Here is a 24,096-nt window from a genome sequence, read left to right as displayed (position 1 = left end):
CTTTGCTTTTTCTCTATTTGCGGACTCATGACCCTGTAAGTAGGTATAAGAACTTCCTATCAAGAATTCTGTATTATTTCCCAGAAGGCAAATGGGAAGCAAAATTCTCCTAGGAGATGCTAAACAATCAAGAATAAATTGAGAAAAGTCCTCTTCTGTTATTAAGATGCAAAGCACCATAAAAAATAGGGCACTCTGATACCCTTATAACAGAGGCCTCACAAAGCTCCCTCACCATTTCCATCATGTGAGCAGACAGGTCAGCAGTCTGTAAGCTCAGGGAGCATACAGAAGAACCCAAACATGCCTAGACCCTCACCGTAAAATTCCTGCCTCCAGAATTGTGAGAAACAAATGTGTTATTTATGAGCCACTCAGTCTGTGGTATTTTGTTACAGCAGCCTCAACAGACTAAGACATCCTCATCAAAGAGGAGATTTCAGCAATCACATGCAGGATTAGACCAAAGTCCTCTAATTTCTGATGAGCTTATCAGGGGGCAGGATCCTAATTTCTCACCACAGGAATGGCTTGATCAATAAGACACACAGACTCCATCAAAGCAACACACACTCTGCTAAAAAAAAAAAAAAAAAAAAAAAAAACCAAAACATGCATGGCCAAGTCGAAGAATATAGACATTATCTGGTGTACCAACATAAAGGTGGTTAAATAATCTGATCCTAATAATCAACTGTACTGACAATTATGCCTTAATCTTGCCAACTATGCTCTGAATCCAAACAAAACTGCAGGAGAGCAGGGAATGTAAGGTGCCATCAGAGGGAGCTGACTGATTAACTGTAATATGTCTGCCTAAAATCAAACCGTAGATTCTAGAGTACCGTACCATGCCTACAACCTGCCATACTTTCCGGAACAATGGACTGGGTAGAAAAAACATATAAAGAAAGATGAGTAAAAGAAAGCCCTCTAAATTTAAGACCATGACCCATGATGTTGTCATGAAATCCTTTTTCTAGGTGTCCTTTTGGAAAGAGTTTGATGGCTCCACTATATGCAGGTGCTATGATGGACAAAGAGAAAAACAAGGCTAGTGGCTTATGCTGTGCCTGAGAATGTAAAAAGCTCCATAAGCAGTATCGGGGAAAAGAAAGAAAAAATTATGATATGGTCTATTGTGGAACTTCGGATCTAGTTAAGAGAAGGTAACATGCACACCAAACTCCTTTACTGTTTGTTATTTAAAAACACAGTATTAGAAAAGAGAAATCAATAAAAAGGACTGTAATTTCATAAATGAAGTACCCAGGGGTGCCGGGGTGACTCGTGGGTTACGCCTCTGCCTTCGGCTCAGGTCATGATCTCAGGGTCCTGGGATTAAGCCCCACATCGGGCTCTCTGCTCCACGGGGAGCCTGCTTCCCCCCGCACTCTCTGCCTGCCTCTCTGCCTACTGGTGATCTCTCTCTGTCAAATAAATAAATAAATCTTAAAACAAAAAACAAAAAACAAAAAACCACTATTTATAAGTGAAGCACCTAAACACCAAGAAACTTTTTCAGACCTTTGAAGAATGTCCTTGTTTATATTTGGGTCAATAATGTTTCCACAAAATGAGCATGAGTGGGGATGCCTAGCTGGCTCAGTGGATTAAGCCTCTGTCTTCAGCTCAGGTCATGATCTCAGGGTCCTGGGATGGAGTCCCGCATCAGGCTTTCTGCTTGGCAGGGAGCCTACTTCCCCCTCTCTGTCTCTCTGCCTGCCTCTCTGCCTGCTTGTGAACTCTGTCTGTCAAATAAAATAAATAAAATCTTTAAAAAAAAATGAGCAAGAATGTTCTCTGATATTATGGTGATTGATTTCAAGATGCATAAAGGCATACTTGGTGCCTGTTCTTGGTGAAACCAAAATACTTCTTCCTTTTTGGTTCTGCCTTAATTTTTCCATTTAACTTCATGTATATAACAACATTAAAAATTCAAATCATTACATTTGAAAAATGTTTACCATAATAGGCTGTTTAAAACATAGCAATCAACTTTTGGAACATAGCCGAATTCTATGAGCACACTGCATGTAAGTCCCACATCCTATGGGACCAATGAGAAGTCCACTCTATGAACAGGAAATGTTAAGAAAGATGTCTCCAAAGAGAGCAATCAATGAATGAAGCCCTGGGAGCTGAGCAGGACTTCTCAAGAGGACACAGTAGGAGGCCATTCTGGATAGAAGGTGCAAATGTTAAAATTCAAACTGATTCCTTAAAGAATTATCTTAGGTAAAAGAGCCTCCAAAAACCTTCCAGGGGGAGAACAAGACCAAAGGAAGGGACCTCCAGCAAAATAATGGAACCAGAAAGCTAAAAAGATAAACTGGTGCCAAATGAGGAAGAAATTTAAAAACAACCTAATCTTGAAACTTTTTAAAATAAAAAAATTTTGAGATACATTTCTGACATATGTAACTTATTTTTTAAAAAGATTTTATTTATTTATTTGACAGACAGAGATCACAAGTAGGCAGAGAAGCAAGCAGAGAGAGAGGAAGGGAAGCAGGCTCCCTGCTGAACAGAGAGCCTGATGCGGGGCTCCATCCCAGGATCCTGGAATCATGACCTGAGCAGAAGGCAGAGGCTTTAAACCTACTGAGCCACCAAGGCGCCCCTGACATATATAACTTATTAATAAATGCACATATCCCCAGCAAAAAGTTATGAAATATATACAAATCCCCAGAAATTTAAAAGGATAATACTACATATAAATATAAACTCTATTTTCTTCCCATGTCCTAGGGACTGTTTTGTAATCTACATTTTAAGACATATGGGCTAACCTACTGGGCCTTGCTAACTACTGTCAGAAAGACCTTCAAATCAGTCATTCCAAAACCAGTCATCAGTTTTTGGCAGACACCCCTGCCATCATTTCACTGGATTTTAGCCAGTGGTTGTATACAGTAAAGCAACTTCAGTGACTTTCATATACATTTAGTTACCACCTTGTCTTTTAAGGTTGGACAAAGAAAATACCATATTTTAAGAGAGCTACTGTGAATAAACACTATAAAAAAATTGGGTGGGGATGGGAGCAGTGGTAGGCTGAATCTTAGTTGTCCTAATTTCAAGCCAGCTTGATTTTCTTTCTCCTGCTTTTACTTTCCCTTTGTTCTAATTCTTTAGCTTACTTGTTTTTTTATTCTATTAATATACTTAAATATTTTGGTAAACACATTTTATATTCAGGTATAGAACAGATAAATAAGAAAATTATTTTATAAGAAACAACAAATACTGAGTATTTACAGTAACAACAACAGGAAGAGAAGCTGTTGACATATTAAATGGTTTTTAGAGCCCCAAACACAACGCAGAACTTTCTGTAAAAAAATCTCATTTAATCCTTTCACAAATTTATAGGTTATTAATCAAAAGAGATGTAAGAAGGTTACACAATGTACCCAAAGTTACAGAGGAATCTAAACAGGCTAAAAGCTGATGCAAGAAGAGGCACTCTTATTTTCCTTGAGAGACAACCAGCATGGAGGGTACAAAGACGATGGTTCCCATTAGGCAAGTATATTCTGAAGAAACCATTACAGTGTAGTCTAATAATGGTCATAAGTATAAACATGGAATACTGTGGGAAAGCAGAGATGTATACCTAACCCTTTCCAATGGAAAATCATGGAGGCCTCCCACGAAATGATACAGAATTGAGTCTTGAGGATGACTTTGTGCCAAGAAGACAAAGAATAAAATAGCATTTTAAGTAAAAGGAACAGCAGATGTAAAAGATGTATACAAGCAGGTTTCTCACCCCTCAGTACATACACATATGTATGTATTTCTCACCCACACATACACATATACCTTAGTGTATACACATATACAGTAACCATCTTACAATATAATATGTATATCAAATCACTTTAAACTTACATAGTGTTATATGTAAATTCTATCTCAAAACAGCTGAAAATAACTAAAAATATGGTTCCTTCAAGGGTCACCAAATTTGTTCAGCATGACTAAAAAGTAGTGAATGTGTACAAAAAAAAGAAAAGATAAAGCTGGAGAGGTGGACAAAGTCCAGACCTTGCTGTCCAATCTGGTCACTGCTAGCCACATGTAGTCACTTACATGTCAATTATTTGAAATTAAAATGCAAAATTAAAATCCACAGTCATACCAGCCACATCGTAAGTGCTCAATAGCCACTTGTGGCTAGTAACTACCACCAATCTGGAAACAGATATAAAATATTTCTATCATTGTTAAAAGTTCTATTAAAGAGAACTAGTCTAGGGGCGCCTGGGTGGCTCCGTGGGTTAAGGCCTCTGCCTTTGGCTCAGGTCGTGATCCCAGGGTCCTGGGATCAAGCCCTGAGTCCGGCTCTCTGCTCAGCGGGGAGCCTGCTAACCCCCTCCCTCTCTGCCTGCCTCTCTGCCTGTTTGTCATCTCTGTCAAATAAATAAATAAAATCTTAAAAAAAAAAAAAAGAGAGAACTAGTCTAGACTATGAAGGTCCTCATACATTAGCTCTCTGAATTTCTTCGGTAGATGGTAGTGGGCTATGAAAAGATTTAAGAGTTTAAAAGAAGCAACAGAGCTTCATTTAGAACTGAAAGAAGTAAAACGGATGGACTAGTTGGTGGGATGGGATAAAGGAAGAGATAAAGAATAGGGCTAGCATAGGGTTATCGGAGAGAAAGGAGAAAATAAATCCTGAAATAAAAGAAAGTGATTAACCAGATGTCTTTTAATGAAGAGCTTATGAGACACTTCCCAATTTAGAAAAAAAAATTTCCACATTTCTTAAAATGAAGGAATACTGCTTTTACAGTGATAATGGGCCGGGGATTATAGGAGATGCTATTGCGACAGGTTTTGTTTTTTTTTTTCCTTTTAAAATTTCATTTATTGATTTTAGAGATAAAGAGCAAGTGCAAGCAGGGGGAGGGGCAAAGGAAGAGCGAAACAATCCTAAGCGGACTCCCCAGTGAGCACATGAGCTCAATCTCCGGGCCCAGCGGAAATCAAGAGTTGGATGTTTTAATCAACTGAGCCACCCAGGCGCCCCAATGCTATTACAACAGTTCTAAAAAGAAAGGCAGTGAACACTAAGGCAATGACATGGGGAAAGTAAGAGCAGAGTGTAAATCTTGAAACATTTAAGAAGAAGCATCTACAGATATTACTGACTGATTAGACTACGAGTGTGCAAACATGTTCCATGTTCTTTAGCAACCACCCCTTAAAAGAGGCACACCCAATACTACCATTCTAATTTTTTGAGGTACAGCAACCAAAGCACAAAGAGTTTAGATGAAACTCCCTAACCATACAGTGAGTAGGAAGAATTCAAGACAGATGGCTCATGTAAATGCTAGACTATTTTCAGCTGGCATAATTCCCCATCTTACTCTCACTGAATATTACTCCAATCACCTTTCTGCTATTTCTAAATATGAAATACACCTTCCTCAAATATCTAGAATATTCTCACTGAGAATATTAAAAAATATGTAAATTTGTTAAAAACTCTGAGAGCAATACCCTAAGGAGTTTCAAAAATGTTACAGTTATAGAAGTGCTCTTTTTAACATTAAGAAAAAAACCCTTTCACTTTCACATTAAAAGCATGGGTCTCATCTTTGTATAAAGCAATGTATGACAAAACTGCAACAATCATTCATAAAAATAAACAATCTTTTTCAATCATTCTAAGCATTCAATTAGAGAATAAAACATGCAAAGTCTTTAGTACACATAAACTTCTACGTACAGGTTGTATACTAATAATACTTATGACAAAGATAACAGTAACAAAAAATGCTGTACAACTTTAAGAATTTCTGACCTTCAGCATTTTAGCAAGGAAAAGTTGATGATGGTGAGCAACTGAAAAAAGAAACTGTCAAATCTGCATTACTGTCTACAAGAAAAAATGATTCCTTTTGATCTTTCTCTCTGAATTGCTGAGAGTAGAAAAAAAAGAACTGAAAGATCCTCGAGTAGTCATAAAGCCAATTTTCTTCTGGATGTTTTCATAAATACTAATTAAATTTTTGATGCACAACCTCCTTTATCCAGACCAATGATCAGTATGTAGGTATTTGGACAGACACAGGTTTTACATATGGGTGACATTAATGAATAATAAATGAAAACCTCGTAAAACCTTTTCCAAGTTGCCTGAAATATATCTATTTTAGGGGGGAAAAAAAGGCAAACAGAAACTATTATTTCAAGAAATAGCAAATTTACCTAACATGACCAAAAATCCTTTTCCAACACCATCTCATAGTTAGTAACTACCCTGAGTAAACTTAGTTCTCCCCTCTGCCAAACTTCTGACAGTACTTAATAGGTTAAGTATTATAAATATACTAGCTATATAACCCTTTAAATGCAACAATGCCACACTTTACTCAGAGTCATCAAATGGACAGCATCTCAAGCAGTGTGCCTGTCGCTATTTCTGGTCTACACAGGAAACCAACTTATCCCCAGGAGAACAACATTTAGCACGCATGGGAGTTACAAGTACATGACTCAGGAGTGTAAGCCACAGCTACCTAGAGAAAATACAGAATTTGCCTGGGCTTCAAGACATGATGCCAAAAAATCTAAGAACACACTAGAGCTGAGACTGGAGTAAGTGATCAAAACACACACACAAACTATGCAGTCTAGCTCATATAAGGAAAACCAAATAATACAATTAAAGACAGTAATTCTACTTCTCAGCATTTTTCTAAAGAAACTGACATACAGATACACGTAAGCACGAAAGATAATTAGAACCTTATTTTAAAAAAATAAAAACTAAAAAAATCGAAATGACCAAATATTGGGAAGTAGATAAATAAATTATGGTAATTATTATAATGGAATGCCATGATACTCTTGAGAATAATGTAAAAAAAAATTTTCTAAACCACTGAAAGATGTTCACATTATACGCGTAAATTTTAAAGAGTTTTCATATATTTAAATTTTAAAAAGCCAAAAAGCTTACATTTGTTAACTCTATGTGGAAAAAAAGCCCCTTTATCCAAGAATACAAAAAATGTCATGAATGGTTACATAACTGGGTAGTATGACAAGTCAATGCATAATTTTACCAAAACAGACACATATTACTTGTATAATAATGCAAACATGTTAGCTGAAATTTATTCATTATAGGGAAATTTATTACATAAAAAGAAATTATTACATAGTAAGATCAGGAAATGAACTTTATGTGCCTCTGGATGCAGCAAAAAAACCTAGGGGACTATTTCACATTACTCTTTGGTGTTAGAATGTATGGAACCAAAAACATAAGGCAAATGTCACTAAATCCTTAGAGCTGCCTTAAATTTAACATTTACTCCACTATACACAATTCCTTAAATAAGCGTTCCTCCTAACATGGAAGGAGGACGTTCTGTTTTGACAACCAAATGAATTAAACATAACCTTGGGAATTTTGTTGCAATCAATCTCTAAACTATTTTTATATTTTGGGAGGGATCATGAGTTCTTTGAAACTGATAAAATACCCCTGGATTTATTCTTTCTTAGATTATCCTTACTTTCTTTTTTTTAAGAATTTATTTATTTGAGAGAGAGAGCACAAGCAAGGAAGAGGAACAGTGGGAGAGGGAGAAGTAGACTCCCCTCCAAGCAGGGAGCCTGACATGGGGGGTCAACCCCAGGACCCTAAGATCATGACCTGAGATGAAGGCAGACGTTTAAATGATTGTGCCACCCAGGTGCCCCTATCCTTTCTACTAATTCAAATATTTTTTAGTTTAAAATGAAGTTCTCTGCAATTACAAAACTGAAGATTTCTGGAGAAACAGCTTCTGTTTCTTCTAGTGTTACAAAAGCTAATTATTTCATCTGCTACTGCTGCTGCTGCTTCTTCAATATTTGTATGTAAAAACATATCACTAACACTTGCCCACATTTCTGCACTAACACACAGTATCTGTATTTCTCCCATAAGACAAGAGAAAATTTGATATATTTTTCTTTTGTACGCCTTACAGAATATCAGGAAAAAAGCTCCCAATGAGTCTATTATCTGAGTTCTCAGAACTCTTTCATATTCCACTAGATAACAAAAAGGCAAGAAAATCCACAAAGAAGGTCTAAAACGATACAGTAAGAATTTTTTTTACATGATTTGAACAAAAACCAAAGCAAAAACAAAACTTCCACTGGCAAGAGCATTTCTTTCCTTATTTTTCTTTTTTAAAGATTTTTCTTTATTTATTTGACAGACAGAGATCACAAGCAGGCAGAGAGACAGGCAGAGAAAGAGACAGAGGAAGAAGCAGGCTCCCTGCTGAGCAGAGAGCCTGATGTAGGGCTTGATCCCATGACTCCGAGATCATGACCCGAGCTAAAGACAGAGGCTTAACTCACTGAGCCACCCAGGCGCCCCTGGTAAGAGCATTTCTACCAAAATCAACTGAGCATAAATATTTTTTAAAAATTATATATACTTACCTGCTCTAAAATTTTATGTTGAACCTTAAGTGTTGATATTACCAAAAATACATGTAAATTAGATACCATATATAAAAATTAAGGGAGAGCCATGAACTGTTCCCTAAATATACTCACAGAAAGATAGCTGTTAATGTCCACATCATCAGTAATAGTTTGACGCTCTCCTTTATAATTAATTTTCCGAAACCTTCGTCGAGATTGTCGGGCAGGTATTTCTCTTTGTAGAATACTATCTTCATTATCTTTGGAATTCTCCACCTGAAACACACGTTCATATTCCTGATTAAATATCCAATTTTTCCATATTACTGACAGTCTGTGGAGTCTTAACAGGCTCAAAGGAGGATTCATTTACTTCTTGCAAGGAACTGCTTCAAGAAAATAATCTGTGTAGGACAACACTCATGAGTTCAAGATTAAAGGTGACATTATTAAGATCTCAAGACCACAGTTTCCTTCCAGGAAATAGTCTGTCTTGCTCACATAAACATATGCGTTCTAAAAAAGGCACTTACCAGAAGCAAAGGCTGTTAACTACACCTACACATTGAATAATTAATTACCACTTCTGAGTTAGTCCAATTAGAAGCTGCATGATTATACATGTATTTTATTTTGCCAATAATCATAGCTATGATTTCAGTGAAATGCTCAACAGCAAAACAAAAACGTCTTATGCATTATTCGTTGGTGTCCATCTTCATTTATGACAATAGAGTAAGGCTGGCTTCCTTTTTTTTTTTTTTTTTTTTTTGAAGATTCTGTTTTTGAGTAATTTCTACATCCAATATGGGGTTCAAACTCACACCCTTAGATCAAGGTTGTTCACTCCACTGACTAAGCCAGCCAGGTACCCCAAAGCTGACATCTTTTAATAAAGAAGTGAAAACTAACATTAACTGAGGGCTAAAATGGGCCAGCATGCATAAACATGATACTATTTAGTTCACACAGCAGTCCTGTAAGCAATATGTAGCTTACGGATGAGCAAAGCAAAATCCTAAGAGATTACTTTCCTCTCTCACATAGTGATCCTTATTATTAAAGTTGAGTTGGACTGTAGGTCTGTCTCCAACATTTATGGTATTGATACAAGATTACATTGCCTGTCCAATCACAGATGAAGCCATACTTTTAAAATTTATTTATAAAAAGGTATATTGATGTTCTACAGTATAACATATAATTAACATCCCATCACATAAACATTATTTTTCTCCAAGTCTTCCTTCAAATGTCCTACCCTTGGCTAATATCAAAAATTCCCAGTTACCCAAGTATGAAATTTCATGAATATCCCATCCCTAATTCTGCTGCTTGTTTTTCAAATCTTCAACCACTTCTCAGAACTTGTCAATCCTTTTTTTTATAAAGTCCTCTCATATTGCCCTTTCATTCCCATCATTCCTTACTCAAATCTTAATCACTTCAGTCCTGAACTATACGAAGAGGTGATGCTATTGCTTCAGACACATTCCTCTCCAACTCCATCCTATATCATCAAATAAATTGCCTACGTAAAAATCAACACTTTATCACATTTCCTGTTTAAAATGCTACAACAGACCACTAACAGTTACTGACTGAATTTTAAACAATTATTTGTGATGTTCAAAGCCACATATGACCCATCCTCCAAATTTATTACTGTATGTTATAAAGGTAAGCCTGGAAAAACTATTCCCTTATCCTCCCCCCTACCTCAACACACACAAAAAAACCTGTCACATAAAAGCTCACAAAATTTCCCGAAGATTTCTCAGAGTTGATGTCTGTCTGTTTCAGGTATGAGTGGTACAAGAGTTCAAGAATAAGTAGTGGCCAAGTGAATAGGACTATTAGTGGGTTCCTATAATAAAGTGAATTACATTTTACTAAGTAACTTTGTATTATCCTACACATCTATCTTCACTTGCTGAACCACTGTTCATTTAAGACATGTCTCAATTAGCATCTCTTCTATAACCGCAAAAGACATTCCTGTCCTCAGACCACAACTACTTTGTGTACACAATCTAGACTTCTTATAAATAGGCCATGCTCTCCACTGCCTTCAGGCCTTTGTATATGCTGCTGTTGCTACTGCCACAAAGCCCAATCCTCCTTTGCCAACATGGTGGCATCCTTCCCATACTTCATGACCCCCCCCTCCTCTGCCCCAGGAAGTTTCTACCCCTTCATCAACTGCAATTAGTATATAAGCCCATATCATTAACAATTTAACAAATTCCTTAAGACAGAAACTGCATTATATATTAATCTTTATTCATTTAACATTCCAAAAGTTTGCAAAAATGGGCGGACAATACATTAGATTCTCTCTTCTCCCCATACATGATAGGTCCTTGGAAATACATGTAAAGGACTCCAGAAATATAAGGGTATGCAGAGTAAGTTACTACTACTCTTCTGAAAGGTAAAATCCAGAAGAGACATGGGAACAACTTCCACCTCAACAAATATAAAATTGTGAATAGGTAGCAATACATGCTACCTCCTTGAGATTTAGTCTGCTTTCTAAAAAATGGTGAGAGAATCACAGTATTTACTCCATCACTACACCAGAGCGTGTACCAGACAGTGTAAGTTAACACTTAAGGCTCACAATACTACTATCACATAGCTACTCTGTTTCAATAATCATACAGAGTAACATAAAACTTAAGTAATACATACAAGTGGGTAAGGACTCAAAATCCAAGTGTGACTACTAAAATTCATTTCCTTCATACTGCCCTATCCCAATGGATGAATTATATTATCCACATGAGATAAAATTTCAGTATCATATAATCCTTAAATTTTCTAGTATCTACAATTTATTGCTCAAAAGCAGAGCTAATAAAGGCTTTCCAAAATATAATAGTAAATTAAGTCAAGGAAAAGGAGTTTCTAAGTCTCAAAATTTTAAGGACAGTACCAAATGAAAATAAAGATTAAACAATGTATGAAGGATTAAGTACCCTTAACAAACCTGCCAAGTACAACTGAAATATGAAATTAAAAACCAAACAGAACTACACATGCATACCTCATGTCACTAAAGTAACAAATTCAAAGACCAAGACTGAAGTGAAAATAAAAATACCAAGAGATAGGCTACCAATGAAGCTCCTGATCTACCAGAAAACAGAAAATTTCCCAACCCTAGAGATTAGCCCCTCCATTTTGACGGTTGTAGGGAGTGAGAAAGACAATAGAGAATCCATCAAACATGGCAATCCAAGGAGACTTGCTTGTAAGCTCAACTTAACTAGCTGAATCCACACTGTGAGGATACAGAAGTATAAGCCTATCCTGTAGAAGAAGACAGGAAGAAAACTTGCTTGACACTGGGAGGAAAAGGGGTAAAAAGCAACCAACCAAACAGACCAAAAACATTTTTCCTAAGAATTTAAAACATAAGCTATCCCTCATGCAGGTCATTAGTTTGAATTTGTAATACCTTAAGCACGTAAGTAAATTTAAAGATACTCAGGATTTATAATGTACATATGTAACTGACAAGAACAAATCTGAAACCTCTTTGCAAGACTTTTTAACCCAAACCTCAAAGAACTCCCACACCTACCACACCTACTGTTCAAGATATATGGCTTCCCAGATAAACATACCTTCCCCCTCCAAAAAAAGAAGGAAAAAGACCCCCAACTACAACAAAAATGAAACGTGAATAAATGACAGACATAATGAGTAATAATGGCCAGAAAAGGGACAAGAGACTCACACTTGCAAATATTCCAATGTATTTTAAGTATTAGAAAATATAGTTATAATAATAAAAAAAAAACCTTTCAAACAAAAAGAAACTTGAAAACAAGCCAGAGATTATAAATAGCACTAAATAGGTAAGGATTGACCAGGCCCCCCAAACCCACAACAAACCCAAGTGCCCTTCCTCCCCAATACCAGGCTAGCAAACAATCTGTAATAAGCAAATGCAGTCTACATTTAGAAAAAGGACAAGAAAGTATAGAGAAATCCTGTATGAAACACAAGAGCAGAAAGGCAGCCTACAATGGGGATGGAACAAGAAGACTCAGAAAAACCTCTCAACAGGGGCGCCTGGGTGGCTCAGTGGGTTAAGCCGCTGCCTTCGGCTCAGGTCATGATCTCAGGGTCCTGGGATCGAGTCCCGTATCGGGCTCTGCTCAGCAGGGAGCCTGCTTCCTTCTCTCTCTCTCTCTGCCTGCCTCTCAGTGTACTTGTAATTTCTCTCTGTCAAATAAATAAATAAAATCTTTAAAAAAAAAAAAAAAAAAAAAAAAAAAAAAACCTCTCAACAAACCAATCCCAACCCTGAGGACAAAGGAAAACAGAAATTTGAAAGAACTGGAGCACTAACGGTAACCACAGTAACAAAACAATGCAAACCTAGCTCAACTCTAGCAGAAGAGGTGTGTTCAGCTCCAGGCCTAAACACTATACTCATTCTCTACTGCCCTACACACAGTAGGTATCATTAAATCCAAAATAATGACTCACATAAAAATAGAAAGGGTAAAAAACAAACAGTAAAAACAAACAAAAAAAAAAACAATCCACTGCCAAAAAACAAAAAACAACCAACAGAGCAATCCACCAATATCAGATGTGATCCAGATGCTTCAAGTATCAGAGAATTTAAAACTACATACAGAAAAGGCAGCAGAAAGGTGGAAAAGGCGGACAACATAAACAGAGGAAAAATTTCACCAGACATAAGGAAAATATGAGGGAGTAAAATGAGAATCATAGAACAAAAATCGTAGTACCAAAGACAAAAAATACCTTTGAAAAACTCATCAGTAGACTTGATGCAAGTGAATAAGAATCAATGAACTTAAAACACAGGTCAAAAGAAAGTACCCAAACCAACAGAGAGGAGAAAGAAAAAAAGAATTAAAAAAAAAAAAAAAAGAAGAAGAAGAAGAAGAAGAAAAGGAAAGGAAAAGAAAAAGAAAAAGAAAAAGAATAAAGAAAAGGAATTAAATGCCATATGGAGATATAACCAAAAAGAGAATTAATAAATAGAGAAAATAAAGTCAAAAAAATTATACAGTACTCAGCACAAAGCCAAGAGGAGATGAAAAACAAGCAAGCATAAAAGATATAGACAGGCTGAAAAGATTTAACATATAAAGTTCAAGAATGAGATGACAGAAGAATGAGGTAACATCCAAAGGAAAAATAAAACTTTTTGATTAAACAAAAACTTGAAGCAGTCCAACAAATCCAAAAATACAACTATAAATTCACATAGTGAAGATAAAGAGAAGACTTCTAATGCAGCCACAAGGAAAATGTAGACTGGTGATGTAAACGAAAGGTGATTAGATTAATAACAGACTTATATAACATTTATTATTTATTATGTTATATATAACATTTATTATTATTATTAACAGACTTAATAACAAGACTTAAATAACAAAATTTATTAGTATCAAAAAATAATAAATCCCAGGAAACAGTGGACTATATTGACTATAAAATATGTATGTGCTAAGAAAAAAAAAAGGATCCTCCTCCCCAAATTGCATTCGTGGCAAAACAATCCTAAAGAATGATACAAAATATAGTCTCAGTCATAATAAAAAAGAAAAAAAATACACCCAGCTGAGCTGTTTACCAATAAATATTAAAGAATATTTTAAATGGTGTACCTCAGATACAACACAAATGCTTCTACAAAAAAGGTCTCAGATGGAAGAAATTAAAAGTAAACCAACAGTAAATACATGATAAAATATGAGCATATAATGATTGCATAAAACAGTAAAACATTTGTAAAGTACAAGTAAAAATACACATATATGGTACGTCTACATACATAATAGCTTTAACAATGTTACCACCAACATTCTGGTATTACATGGTTTTGCTTCCTAATGATTTATGTACATATTATAATAATTATAATTACACACCATCACACACATGTAGTATGTTTGTCTAATCATATACACGAACAAAAAATTAACAAAAACTTTAATGTCACCATTAGTGCGAAAAATAAGACTACTAGTGGTAGTTGTTATAATTCCACCGAGATATATTATTTCTAGAAGATGGTATTTAGGTAATGCTGAGCTTTCCTTACACATTCCCAAAAGCCAGGAGTTTTCAATGTTTATTGTACCGTTAATGCAGATGCCTTTAATAAGGTTATAAATTTTTTTTTTCTTAGTTTGCTAAAAGTTTCAAAAAACATGAATGGATCTAGAGTAATATCAAATGCTTTTTCCTTTACCTACACAGTATACATAGTATACACAGTATTAGCAATTTGCATTTCTAATGAAGTAAGTCTTAAGGGCGCAAAGAACTAGTAATGGCTTTATTTATTTATTTTTTAAAGATTTTATTTGTCAGAGAGAGACAGAGACAGAGTGTGTGCAAACAAGGGGAGCAGCAGACAGAGGGAGAAGGAGACTCCTCCATTGAGCAGGGAGCCCTATGAAGGGCTTGACCCCAGGACCCTGAGATCATGACCTGAGCTGAAGCCAGATGCTTAACCCACTGAGCCACCCAGGCACCCCTCTCTCAATTTAGAGCTAAAGATCTCAAAATATATTTACGGTTTTCTGTGTTGATGTTTCCTACAACTTTTATTAGATTTATTCTAACATACATGGACTTTTTGATATTTACAAGTAGTATGTTCACTGAATTTAATTTTTAAATTACTTGTTCGTCCTAACTAGAAATACAACTGATATTTTATACATAAATATTCAGAGACCTTGCTAAAATGACTTAATTCTAAAAGATTATGTGTATTTTTTTTATTTCCTACAAGCAAATCATTCATCTGTATTATACATGTTTCTAAAGCTTTTTTTTGTTCAGTTATTTTGAGAGCATGAGAGCAGGGGGAGGGGCAGAAAGAGAGGGAGAAAGAGAATCTCAAGCCGACTCAGCTCATAGGCTGAAGCTGGGCTTGATCCTGCCACCCTGAGATCTCTACCTAAGCCAAGGAAGCTCAACGGACTGAGTTACCCAGGCACCTCTATGTTATCTTTTGGATCTATCCTTGTCACCTTTCCTAAATGCACTTTATAGGACCTCTTAGCCTGTGGCTTTGGAAATGCTGAGCTTCCCTTACACATTTCCAAAGGCCTAGGTAATGTTTTTAATGTTTACTGTAGGGCTAATGCAGATGCCTTTTACAAGATTATGAAAGTTTCCTTCGTTTCCTAGTTTGCTTAAAACTTCAACAATCATGAATGGGTTTTGGGTACTATCAAATTGCCTTTTCTGTGTCTATACAGACAATCACGTGACTCTAATTATATTACTATAGTGAATCATAGTGATTTTCAAATATAGGCATACCTCAGAGATACTACAGGTTTGGTTCCAGGCCATTCTAATAAGGCAAATATTGCACTGAAGTGAATCAAATAGAACTCCTTGTTTCCCAATGCATAGCTTATGTTTACAAAACACTGTTGTCTATCAAGTGTACAATAGCAGTATGTACAAAAAAGCAAAGAACATACATTAAAAAAATACTTTATTGCTAAAAAATGCTAACCATCATCTGAGCTTTTATCGAGTTGTAATCACTGATCAGGAATCACTGTAACAATTAAATAATGAAAATCTGAAATACTGCAAAAATTACCAAGCAGTGACAAATGATACAGGTGAGCAAACAGTGTTTAAAAAAAAAATGGCACCAACAGACCCCTCACCAAAGATTGCCACAACAGTATCCATGAAGCACAATAAAGCAAAATGCAGTAAAACGATGTACTGCCTGAATTAAATCAACCCTGCAACTCTGGGAATAAATTCAACAATCACGACATTTTATCCTCTTGGTATATCACTTCACTGGAATTTGATTTCCTAGCATTTTATGATTTTTAATTTAAAAAATCCTAACCTGGGGTGCCTGGGTAGCTCAGTTGGTTAGGCAATTGCCTTCGGCTCAGGTCATGATCCCAGGGTCCTAGGATCAAACCCCATGTCGGGCTCCTTGCTTGGCAGGGTGCCTGCTTCTCCCTCTCCCTCTGCCTGCTGCTCTGCCTGCTTGTGCTCTCTCTCACTCTCTGTCAAATAAATAAATAAAATTAAAAAAAAAAAAAATCCTAACCTGGGAGCACCAGGTGACTCAGCCAGTGAAGCCTCTGCCTTGGGCTCAGATCAGGATACCAGGGTCCTGGGCTCAAGCCACAAGTTGGGCTCCCTGGTTAGTGGAGAGTCTCCATCTCCCTCTCACTCTGACACCACTCCCACTCCACTCCTGCTCTTGCTGGCTCTCTCTCCAACGAATTAAAAAAACAAAATTAATCTGTAACATTGCCTTTCTATAATGTAACTCGTCAGGTTTTGCCACCACAATTAAACTAGGCTCTCAAAGATTACGTCACTTATATATCAATAAAAATAAACTGGATGCATAAAAAGGGAATGTAATCTCTTTCCTGCTAAGACTTTTTGATTCTTATTTAAATGTTGGAAAAAAACTCACCAATGAAACGATGTGAGTGGAAATTTCTAAATGAAAAGGTCTATTACATATGTACTTTCTTTCTAGAAGAGGGATTCTTAAGATTTTCTGTGTATGACACATGCACGTGCTTATTTCAGTTAAGTTTTTAATAATACCCTTTACTGTTTTCAGAATTTTCATAAGCTCCATAGTAGTCCATGCTTTTCTTACTCCTGATATTAAGCTATGTTACGTTTTGTTCTTGACTACTTTGACAAAGAAGTATAAAATTTATTACTCTATTGTGATTATCAACTTTTACCTTTCTTCATCCTCTTTAAGTATGCTTTACATGCCACCAACTTTTTAATCTTCATTGTTTCTTGGTTTCTAATTTCTGTAGATATAGTCTGCTGTTCTCTGGGATACCTGGGTGGCTCAGTCAGTTAAGAGGCTGACTTCAGCTCAGGTCATGATCCCAGGGTCCTGGGATTGAGTCCCACATTGGGCTCCTTGCTCAGCGGGGAGCCTGCTTCTCCCTCTGCCTATAGCTTCACCTGTTTGTGCTCTTTCTCTGACAAATAAATCTTAGAAAAAAAAATTAAATTAGAAAAAATAGTTTGCTGCTCTCTAATTTCTTAATGTGGATACTCACCTTCACCAAATGTCAGCCTTTCTCCTAAAACATTAATGCTTAAACTACTCACCTAAGGCTCATGACAAATTTCATACATTTTGGTATATCCTCTTCATTCTGTTCAAAATATTTTCTCATTTTCATAGTGATTCTTTGGCAAGTGATTTAAAGTATACTCCTGAGTTTCAAGTTATATTTTGTTTTTGTAATTGGTTTCTAAGTTAACTGCATTATAGCCAAAACAAAACCAAAAATTAAATTCTTAAGAAAGAATTAACATAAATTAAGACTTATGTTCCAGATATAACATCTACTTTTATTATTTTTAAATCTATTTATTTATTTTAGAGAGCATGCATGCTCAAGCAGAGGGTTGAGCAGAGGGAAAGGACCTCAAGCAGAATCCGCTCTGAGCATAGTGCCCAGGGCATGGTGCTTGATTCCAGGACCCTGAGATCACGATCTGAGCCAAAATGAGGAGTCTGGAGCACAATCAAATGAGCCACCCACACATCTGAAGTACATCCCACGTGTGCTTCCAAGTACACGTATTTGTTGTTGATGGGTATAGAGTTCTACTATTAGGCACAGGTTCAAATCCTCAAAATCCTTACTGATTCCTTATGCTTGCTTTCTCACTTTTAGAGGGACGTTTAAATTTCTCTCTCTGTCACTGTGGATTTGTTGAGTTCCCATGTTACTAATGACTATCTTTTAGTTATATAATAAGGCACATAAAATTCCAGGACTGTTTAAATGTGATACATATTTATCATGATGAAATACTATTTTTACATTAAATAATAGTTCACACCTTAAATTACACTTTTTTTGGTCCTAAATTACACTTTTAAAATTGGAGACAAACCAGCTCTCCTTTGATTATCACTTAGAAGACACAACTTCTGTTCTTTCCGTTCTTCCAGACTTGATCTTAGCCAAAAGACCAAGAAGTCAAGTTTCTTCTCAAACCTTATATTTACACTGCTGTTTTTTCAGTGGCATGTAATTGTGTTTAAAAAAAAAATTTAATCTGGTATTCGCTTTACTGGTTTATATTTAAAGTAATTTCTGATACACTAGAAAGGAAATATCATCTTATGTTCTTTCCTCCTCCTAGTATGTTTCTTCTCTTCTGTGCCTTCATTTCATTATTCCATTTCCCTTATTAATTCCAAGCTGTATTCTTAGAGGACATACATGCTTATTAGAAGCCACCATTAGTGGGGCGCCTGGGTGGCTCAGTGGGTTAAGCCGCTGCCTTCGGCTCAGGTCATGATCTCAGGGTGCTGGGATCGAGTCCCGCATCGGGCTCTCTGCTCAGCGGGGAGCCTGCTTCCCTCTGTCTCTCTCTGCCTGCCTCTCCATCTACTTGTAATTTCTCTCTGTCAAATAAATAAATAAATAAAATCTTTAAAAAAAAAAAAAAAGAAGAAGCCACTATTAGTATATTTACTACTTTGTAGAAAATGCAAAGATCTTACGAATTTTTCACTCCATACCTCCTTTTACTTGTCATGTGTTTACCTCTACATATATTTTAAAGCACAAAAGACACTTTTATTACTCGTACTGGTTTCTATAGTCAATATACATATATCTAAATGCTTTACAATGTCTTTATTTCTTTCCACATATCTGTGTTTCCATCTGCGATTCCCTTTTGCCTTAAAAACTCCCACTTGGTAAACTGAGTGCTTGTCTATTGCTGAAAATTTTCTTCAGTTTTGTGTGGAAACTGTTTACTTAACAAACAAAGCTTCAGTTTTTGCTGTCAGTGGGTGTTTTATAAGTTGTGGTGGTTTAAAAGTAATGTGTTTTTCCCTCTGGTTTTATAACTTTGTTTTTCGTTTTCCATAGTTTTACTATAATGTGCTTATGCTTAAGTTTCTTTGTATTTATCCTGCTTTGAGATTAGAGAGTTCTCAAATTTGTGAGTTGATTTCTTTTTAATGTTTTGGAAAATTCTAAACCATTATCTAATACTTCTTTCTTCTCCTTACAGGATTCCTATTACACTTACCTAAGATCTTTTCTATTATCTGTGTCATATACTACAAAATGTATTTTTAGAATATTTTCTCCATCAGTTTGCATTCTTCTGGCTTATCATTCAGTTCCCTAACTTGCTCTTCAGTCAAATTTGAGGATGTTTCTAGTTGTAGAATTTGGAAATCATTATTTCATTTTATAGATTCCAATCCTTTAAAATTCTCCACTAAATCCTTGAAATACTAATCAGATGTTCCAAAATATGCACTTGTTAACTCTGGTATCTGTACCGCCTCTGAGTAATTTCCTTCTGCCTGTTTTCCCTCTGGTTTCTGAACACTTTTTTTATATATTCCATGGATTCTGCTATATAGCGTATTTTCACTGTTGTTATTTTGCACAATTCTGTGATTTCAGTATGTATTTATCCTTTGACAAAAAGATGTTTGGTAAGTTTAAAATTTTTCAGGCAAAAGAACCAATTAGTTTTCTGTTGTTATAATTTAGAATTTCATTGCATGTAATCAGAAAGTATTACTATATCTAACTTACAAATATTAATGAATTTTTAAAAATATAGGAACACTTTTTGTTAATGCAGCATGGGCACCTGATACAGTTTATCATCATGTTGTAGAATTCAACTTATCTCCTTAAGATTACCTTACTGTTTATGTTGTCCAGGTCTTCTATCCCATTTTTTCCTTGACTTCGCCTGTTCTATACTAAGAACAAAGAATTAAATTCTCTAGTAGTAGATTTCTAAGTCTCACTGAATCCTCTGGAGTGTCTGTTTTAAAGATTTTATTTAGTTACTTATTCAAGATTTTACTTACTTACTTGAGAGAGAAAAAGATCACAAGTAGGCAGAGCAGCAGGCAGAGAGAGAGGAGGAAGCAGGCTCCCTGACGAGCAGAGAGCCCCATGAGGGGCTTGATCCCAGGACCCTGAGATCATGACCTGAACCGAAGGCAGAGGCTTAACCCACTGAGCCACCCAGGTGCCCCAAGATTTTATTTATTTATTTGACAGAGATCACAAGTAGGCAGAGGGGCAGGCAGAGAGAGAGGAAGGGAAGCAGGCTCCCTGCTGAGTAGAGAGCCCAATGCAGGGCTTAATCCCAGGACCCTGTGATCATGACATGAGCTGAAAGCAGAGGCTTTAACCCACTGAGCCACCCAGGCACCCCTGGAGTGTCTGTTTTAAATAGAAGGGTTCTGTATGATAAGCTGCGAAGATATTCATGTGTTCTCCTCCACTGTAAATTATAGGTTTTAGCACTAAAAAAAATCGTCCTTCTATGTCACAGTTCATGAGTTTTTGGTTTAAATTCTACTTTTGGTATTAAGATGACCATACCTGTCCCACTTTCATTTTCATTGGTCTAGTATACCACTGTCTACTGCTTTATTTTTAGCCTTCCTGAAACATTTGATCCAGCAATCACAGGACTGTCTCTTCTAAGCAGCAGAAAGGGGCGCCTGGGTGGTTCAATTGGTTAAAGGTCCAACTCTTGCTTTCGGCTCATCATTATCTCAGGATTGCAAGGTTGAGCCCCACTTTGGGCTCTGTGCTCAGCATGGAGTCTGCTGGAGATTCTCTCTCTCCCTATGACCCTGTCCCCACCCTCATGCACACTCTAATATAAATGAATACATAAAGTCTTAAAAAATACATTAAAAAAATAAACAGTATATAGCTGGGTCTTCTTTTGTGAGCCAAACTGAAAAATCTATTCCTTATAATGGGTAGATGAAGCCATTCACATTTATTGTTGTTATTACTGCTATCACTAATATTGCAGGTTTTTAACATTTTATCATTTTATGTATTTACTGCATGTCTACATGAAATGTATATTCTTTGCTTCAATAAAAAATTGTTTTTGTTAGATTTGTCTCTGTATTCTTTTCTCACATTTTCCCGAGATATAATTCCCATACCATAAAATCCTCTTTTAAGTATACATTAGTCAATTAAGTATACAATTCATTAGTCTTTAATATATTCACAAAGTTGTGCAAACATTATCTAGTTCTAGAACATTTTTATCATTCCAAAAAGAAACCCTATGCCCACTATCATCTATTTTCTGTCTCTACAAATTTCCCCACTCTGGATATTTTATGTAAATGTGATCATATAATATGTGATTTTTTGAGTCAGGTTTCTTAGAACAATCCTTTCAAGATTCATCTATCTATATTAGAGCATGTATCAATACTTGATCCCTTTTTATTGCAGCATAATATGGCATCATATGAACATAAAACATCTTGTTTATCTCTTTATCAGGTTAAAGGACATCTGGTTTGCTTCCACTTTCCAGCTATTACGAATATTATGAACATAGTGCACAAGATTTTATGTGGACACATGTTTTCAATTCTCTTGGGTATAAATGTGGGAATGGAACTGATGGATCATATGGTAATCCACTTTTAACTATTTCATGAGCAGTCAAATTGTTTTCCAGAGAAGTTGCATGTCTTTATTTTTCTACCAGCCACATATGAAGGCTTTCATTGTCTATGCCCTTCCCAGTATTTGTTATGGTCCACCTGCTTTCTTACACCTTCTTTTACTATCTGTGGTGAAACATAGTCTTCCTAGGGCCTGCTGTGCTTCTACACATTTTGTTGCATTTGCCAAGAATGTATAGTCCTAACCACTCATTAACTGGGCCATTTCTCAAGAGCTATGCTTATAGTAAGCAATCCTGAAGGATGTGGTAATGTTTCCTGCTGAAAAAAGAGCAGGCTTGCTCACTATAAAAGCAGTGTACTCCCCAAACTCAGGGGTTCTTAGTAGCAATGCAAACCTACTATGTGTGTGGCATCACTGTGGACCACCCAGCACTGCCTCCATGGGACCTATGAAGCAGAAATATGCTAATGATAATGCTGCTTGCTATACCACAAGTAAAAAAGTTCTTTGTTTGTGACCCATAAGTCTTATGTCTTCTGCCAACATCCATGAAATAAGTAAACAATTAGATTATACAGTAATCAAATCCCAAACCTTGTAATTACCTAGTTGGAGTTTTTATTGTTAACACTCTCATCTATTCTCCATGCAACAAACAACCATCAATACACTTATTCTTTTTCCTGTTTCACTCTCCCTTCTCCTTTTCTTCAGTTTTATTATGGCTATTCTGTCTCAAAATATAATATAGTCTGTCCCTCACATCTCTACCTTTTAGTCTTATTAATACATTTGTGTATTTGTAAGATTCATCATTGTTTCTTTTGGTGAGGTTTTCCTGGCTATTTCTCAGTTAAACAAAATATCCTCTGGCAGATTCCTTAAAAACAGCTCATGGGTGCATAATTCCCTAAGTTTTGTTTTTGTTTTTTTTTAAGATTTTATTTATTTATTTTACAGACAGAAATCACAAGGAGGCAGAGAGGCAGGCAGAGAGAGAGAGAGGGAGAGAGGGAGGAAGAGAAGCAGGCTCCCTGCCAAGCAGAGAGCCTGATGCGGGGCTCGATCCCAGGACCCCAGGATCTTGACCTGAGCCAAAGGCAGAGGCTTAAACCCATTGAGCCACCCAGGTGCCCCTCCCTAAGTTTTTTTATGCTGAAAACCATTTCTCCATAACCTTGATAAAGACAATGTGGCTGACATTAAATCCTTAGCTCATATTTTCTTTTTGAAAGGCTGCTCTACTTGAGCCTTTTTCTGGTTTTTAATATTTTCTTTTTAAAAAAGAATGATTTACTTAAAGAGAGAAAGAAAGAGCACGTCATGGGGGGAGAGGAAAGGGAGAAAATCTCAAGCAGATTCCCATCTAAGCACAGAGCCCTATGTGGAGCTTAGTCTCAAGCCCCATCAGATCATCACCTGAGGTGAAATCACAAGTCACCCGCTTAACTGAGCCATCCAGGCAACCCCCACACCAGTGGATTTTTAAATGTGTGAATCAGTGCAATTCATTTGCCTTTCGAAGTTGTGTTTTTGCCTGCAGACATTAAAGATTTTTTATCTTTGAAATCAAACAGTTTTATTAGGAAATGTCTTAGAAATTATCATTCTGAGCTCATTTCCCCAGTACCCAGTATATCCTTTAAGTGGGTGTAGATTTGAATCTTCTTCAATTTCTAAACAATTTTCATTAAATATTGCTTTAAACATAATTGCTTTCCATGTATTTTTCTCTCCTGAGACTCTTAAAGTTATGAATATTATCCTTTCATTGTCTATCTTCAATTTCCACTATTTGCTCTGCCATTTGTTTATGCCAGCTTTGAGATATAATTCACTTATAAGATTGTGTAAATTCAAGGTATACCATGTGCTATTTGATACATTTACATTTCACAAAATGATAATCACCACTGCCTTAGCTAACACCTCCATTATATCACTTATTTACCATTTCATTTCTGTGGTGAGAAACTTAAAAATCTGCTCTCAGTAACTTTCAAGTAGAGTATCTCTGACACTTTCTACTTCATTCATTTTCCTTTACTTGCTTCTTCCTTACCTTTCTTCAATTCTTTTAAAGTGTAGTTGACACACAAAGGTGTATTAATTTCAGGTATACAACATAGTCATTAGACAAGTTTAT

At 36.1% G+C, this 24,096-nt stretch overlaps 1 protein-coding gene across 1 annotated transcript in view; it reads right to left on the bottom strand.

Moving 5' to 3' along the window:
• Positions 1-24,096, bottom strand: part of RAPGEF6 (Rap guanine nucleotide exchange factor 6) — a 196,720-nt gene that overhangs the window by 115,111 nt on the left and 57,513 nt on the right. Inside the window, 1 exon segment of the mRNA XM_032336811.1 lies at positions 8,587-8,730. Coding sequence (XP_032192702.1) covers positions 8,587-8,730 — 144 coding nt within the window.

Source organism: Mustela erminea, chromosome 3 (genome assembly GCF_009829155.1).
Source record: "Mustela erminea isolate mMusErm1 chromosome 3, mMusErm1.Pri, whole genome shotgun sequence".
Classification (NCBI taxonomy): domain Eukaryota; kingdom Metazoa; phylum Chordata; class Mammalia; order Carnivora; family Mustelidae; genus Mustela; species Mustela erminea.
This window is presented reverse-complemented; position numbering and strand designations above follow the sequence as displayed.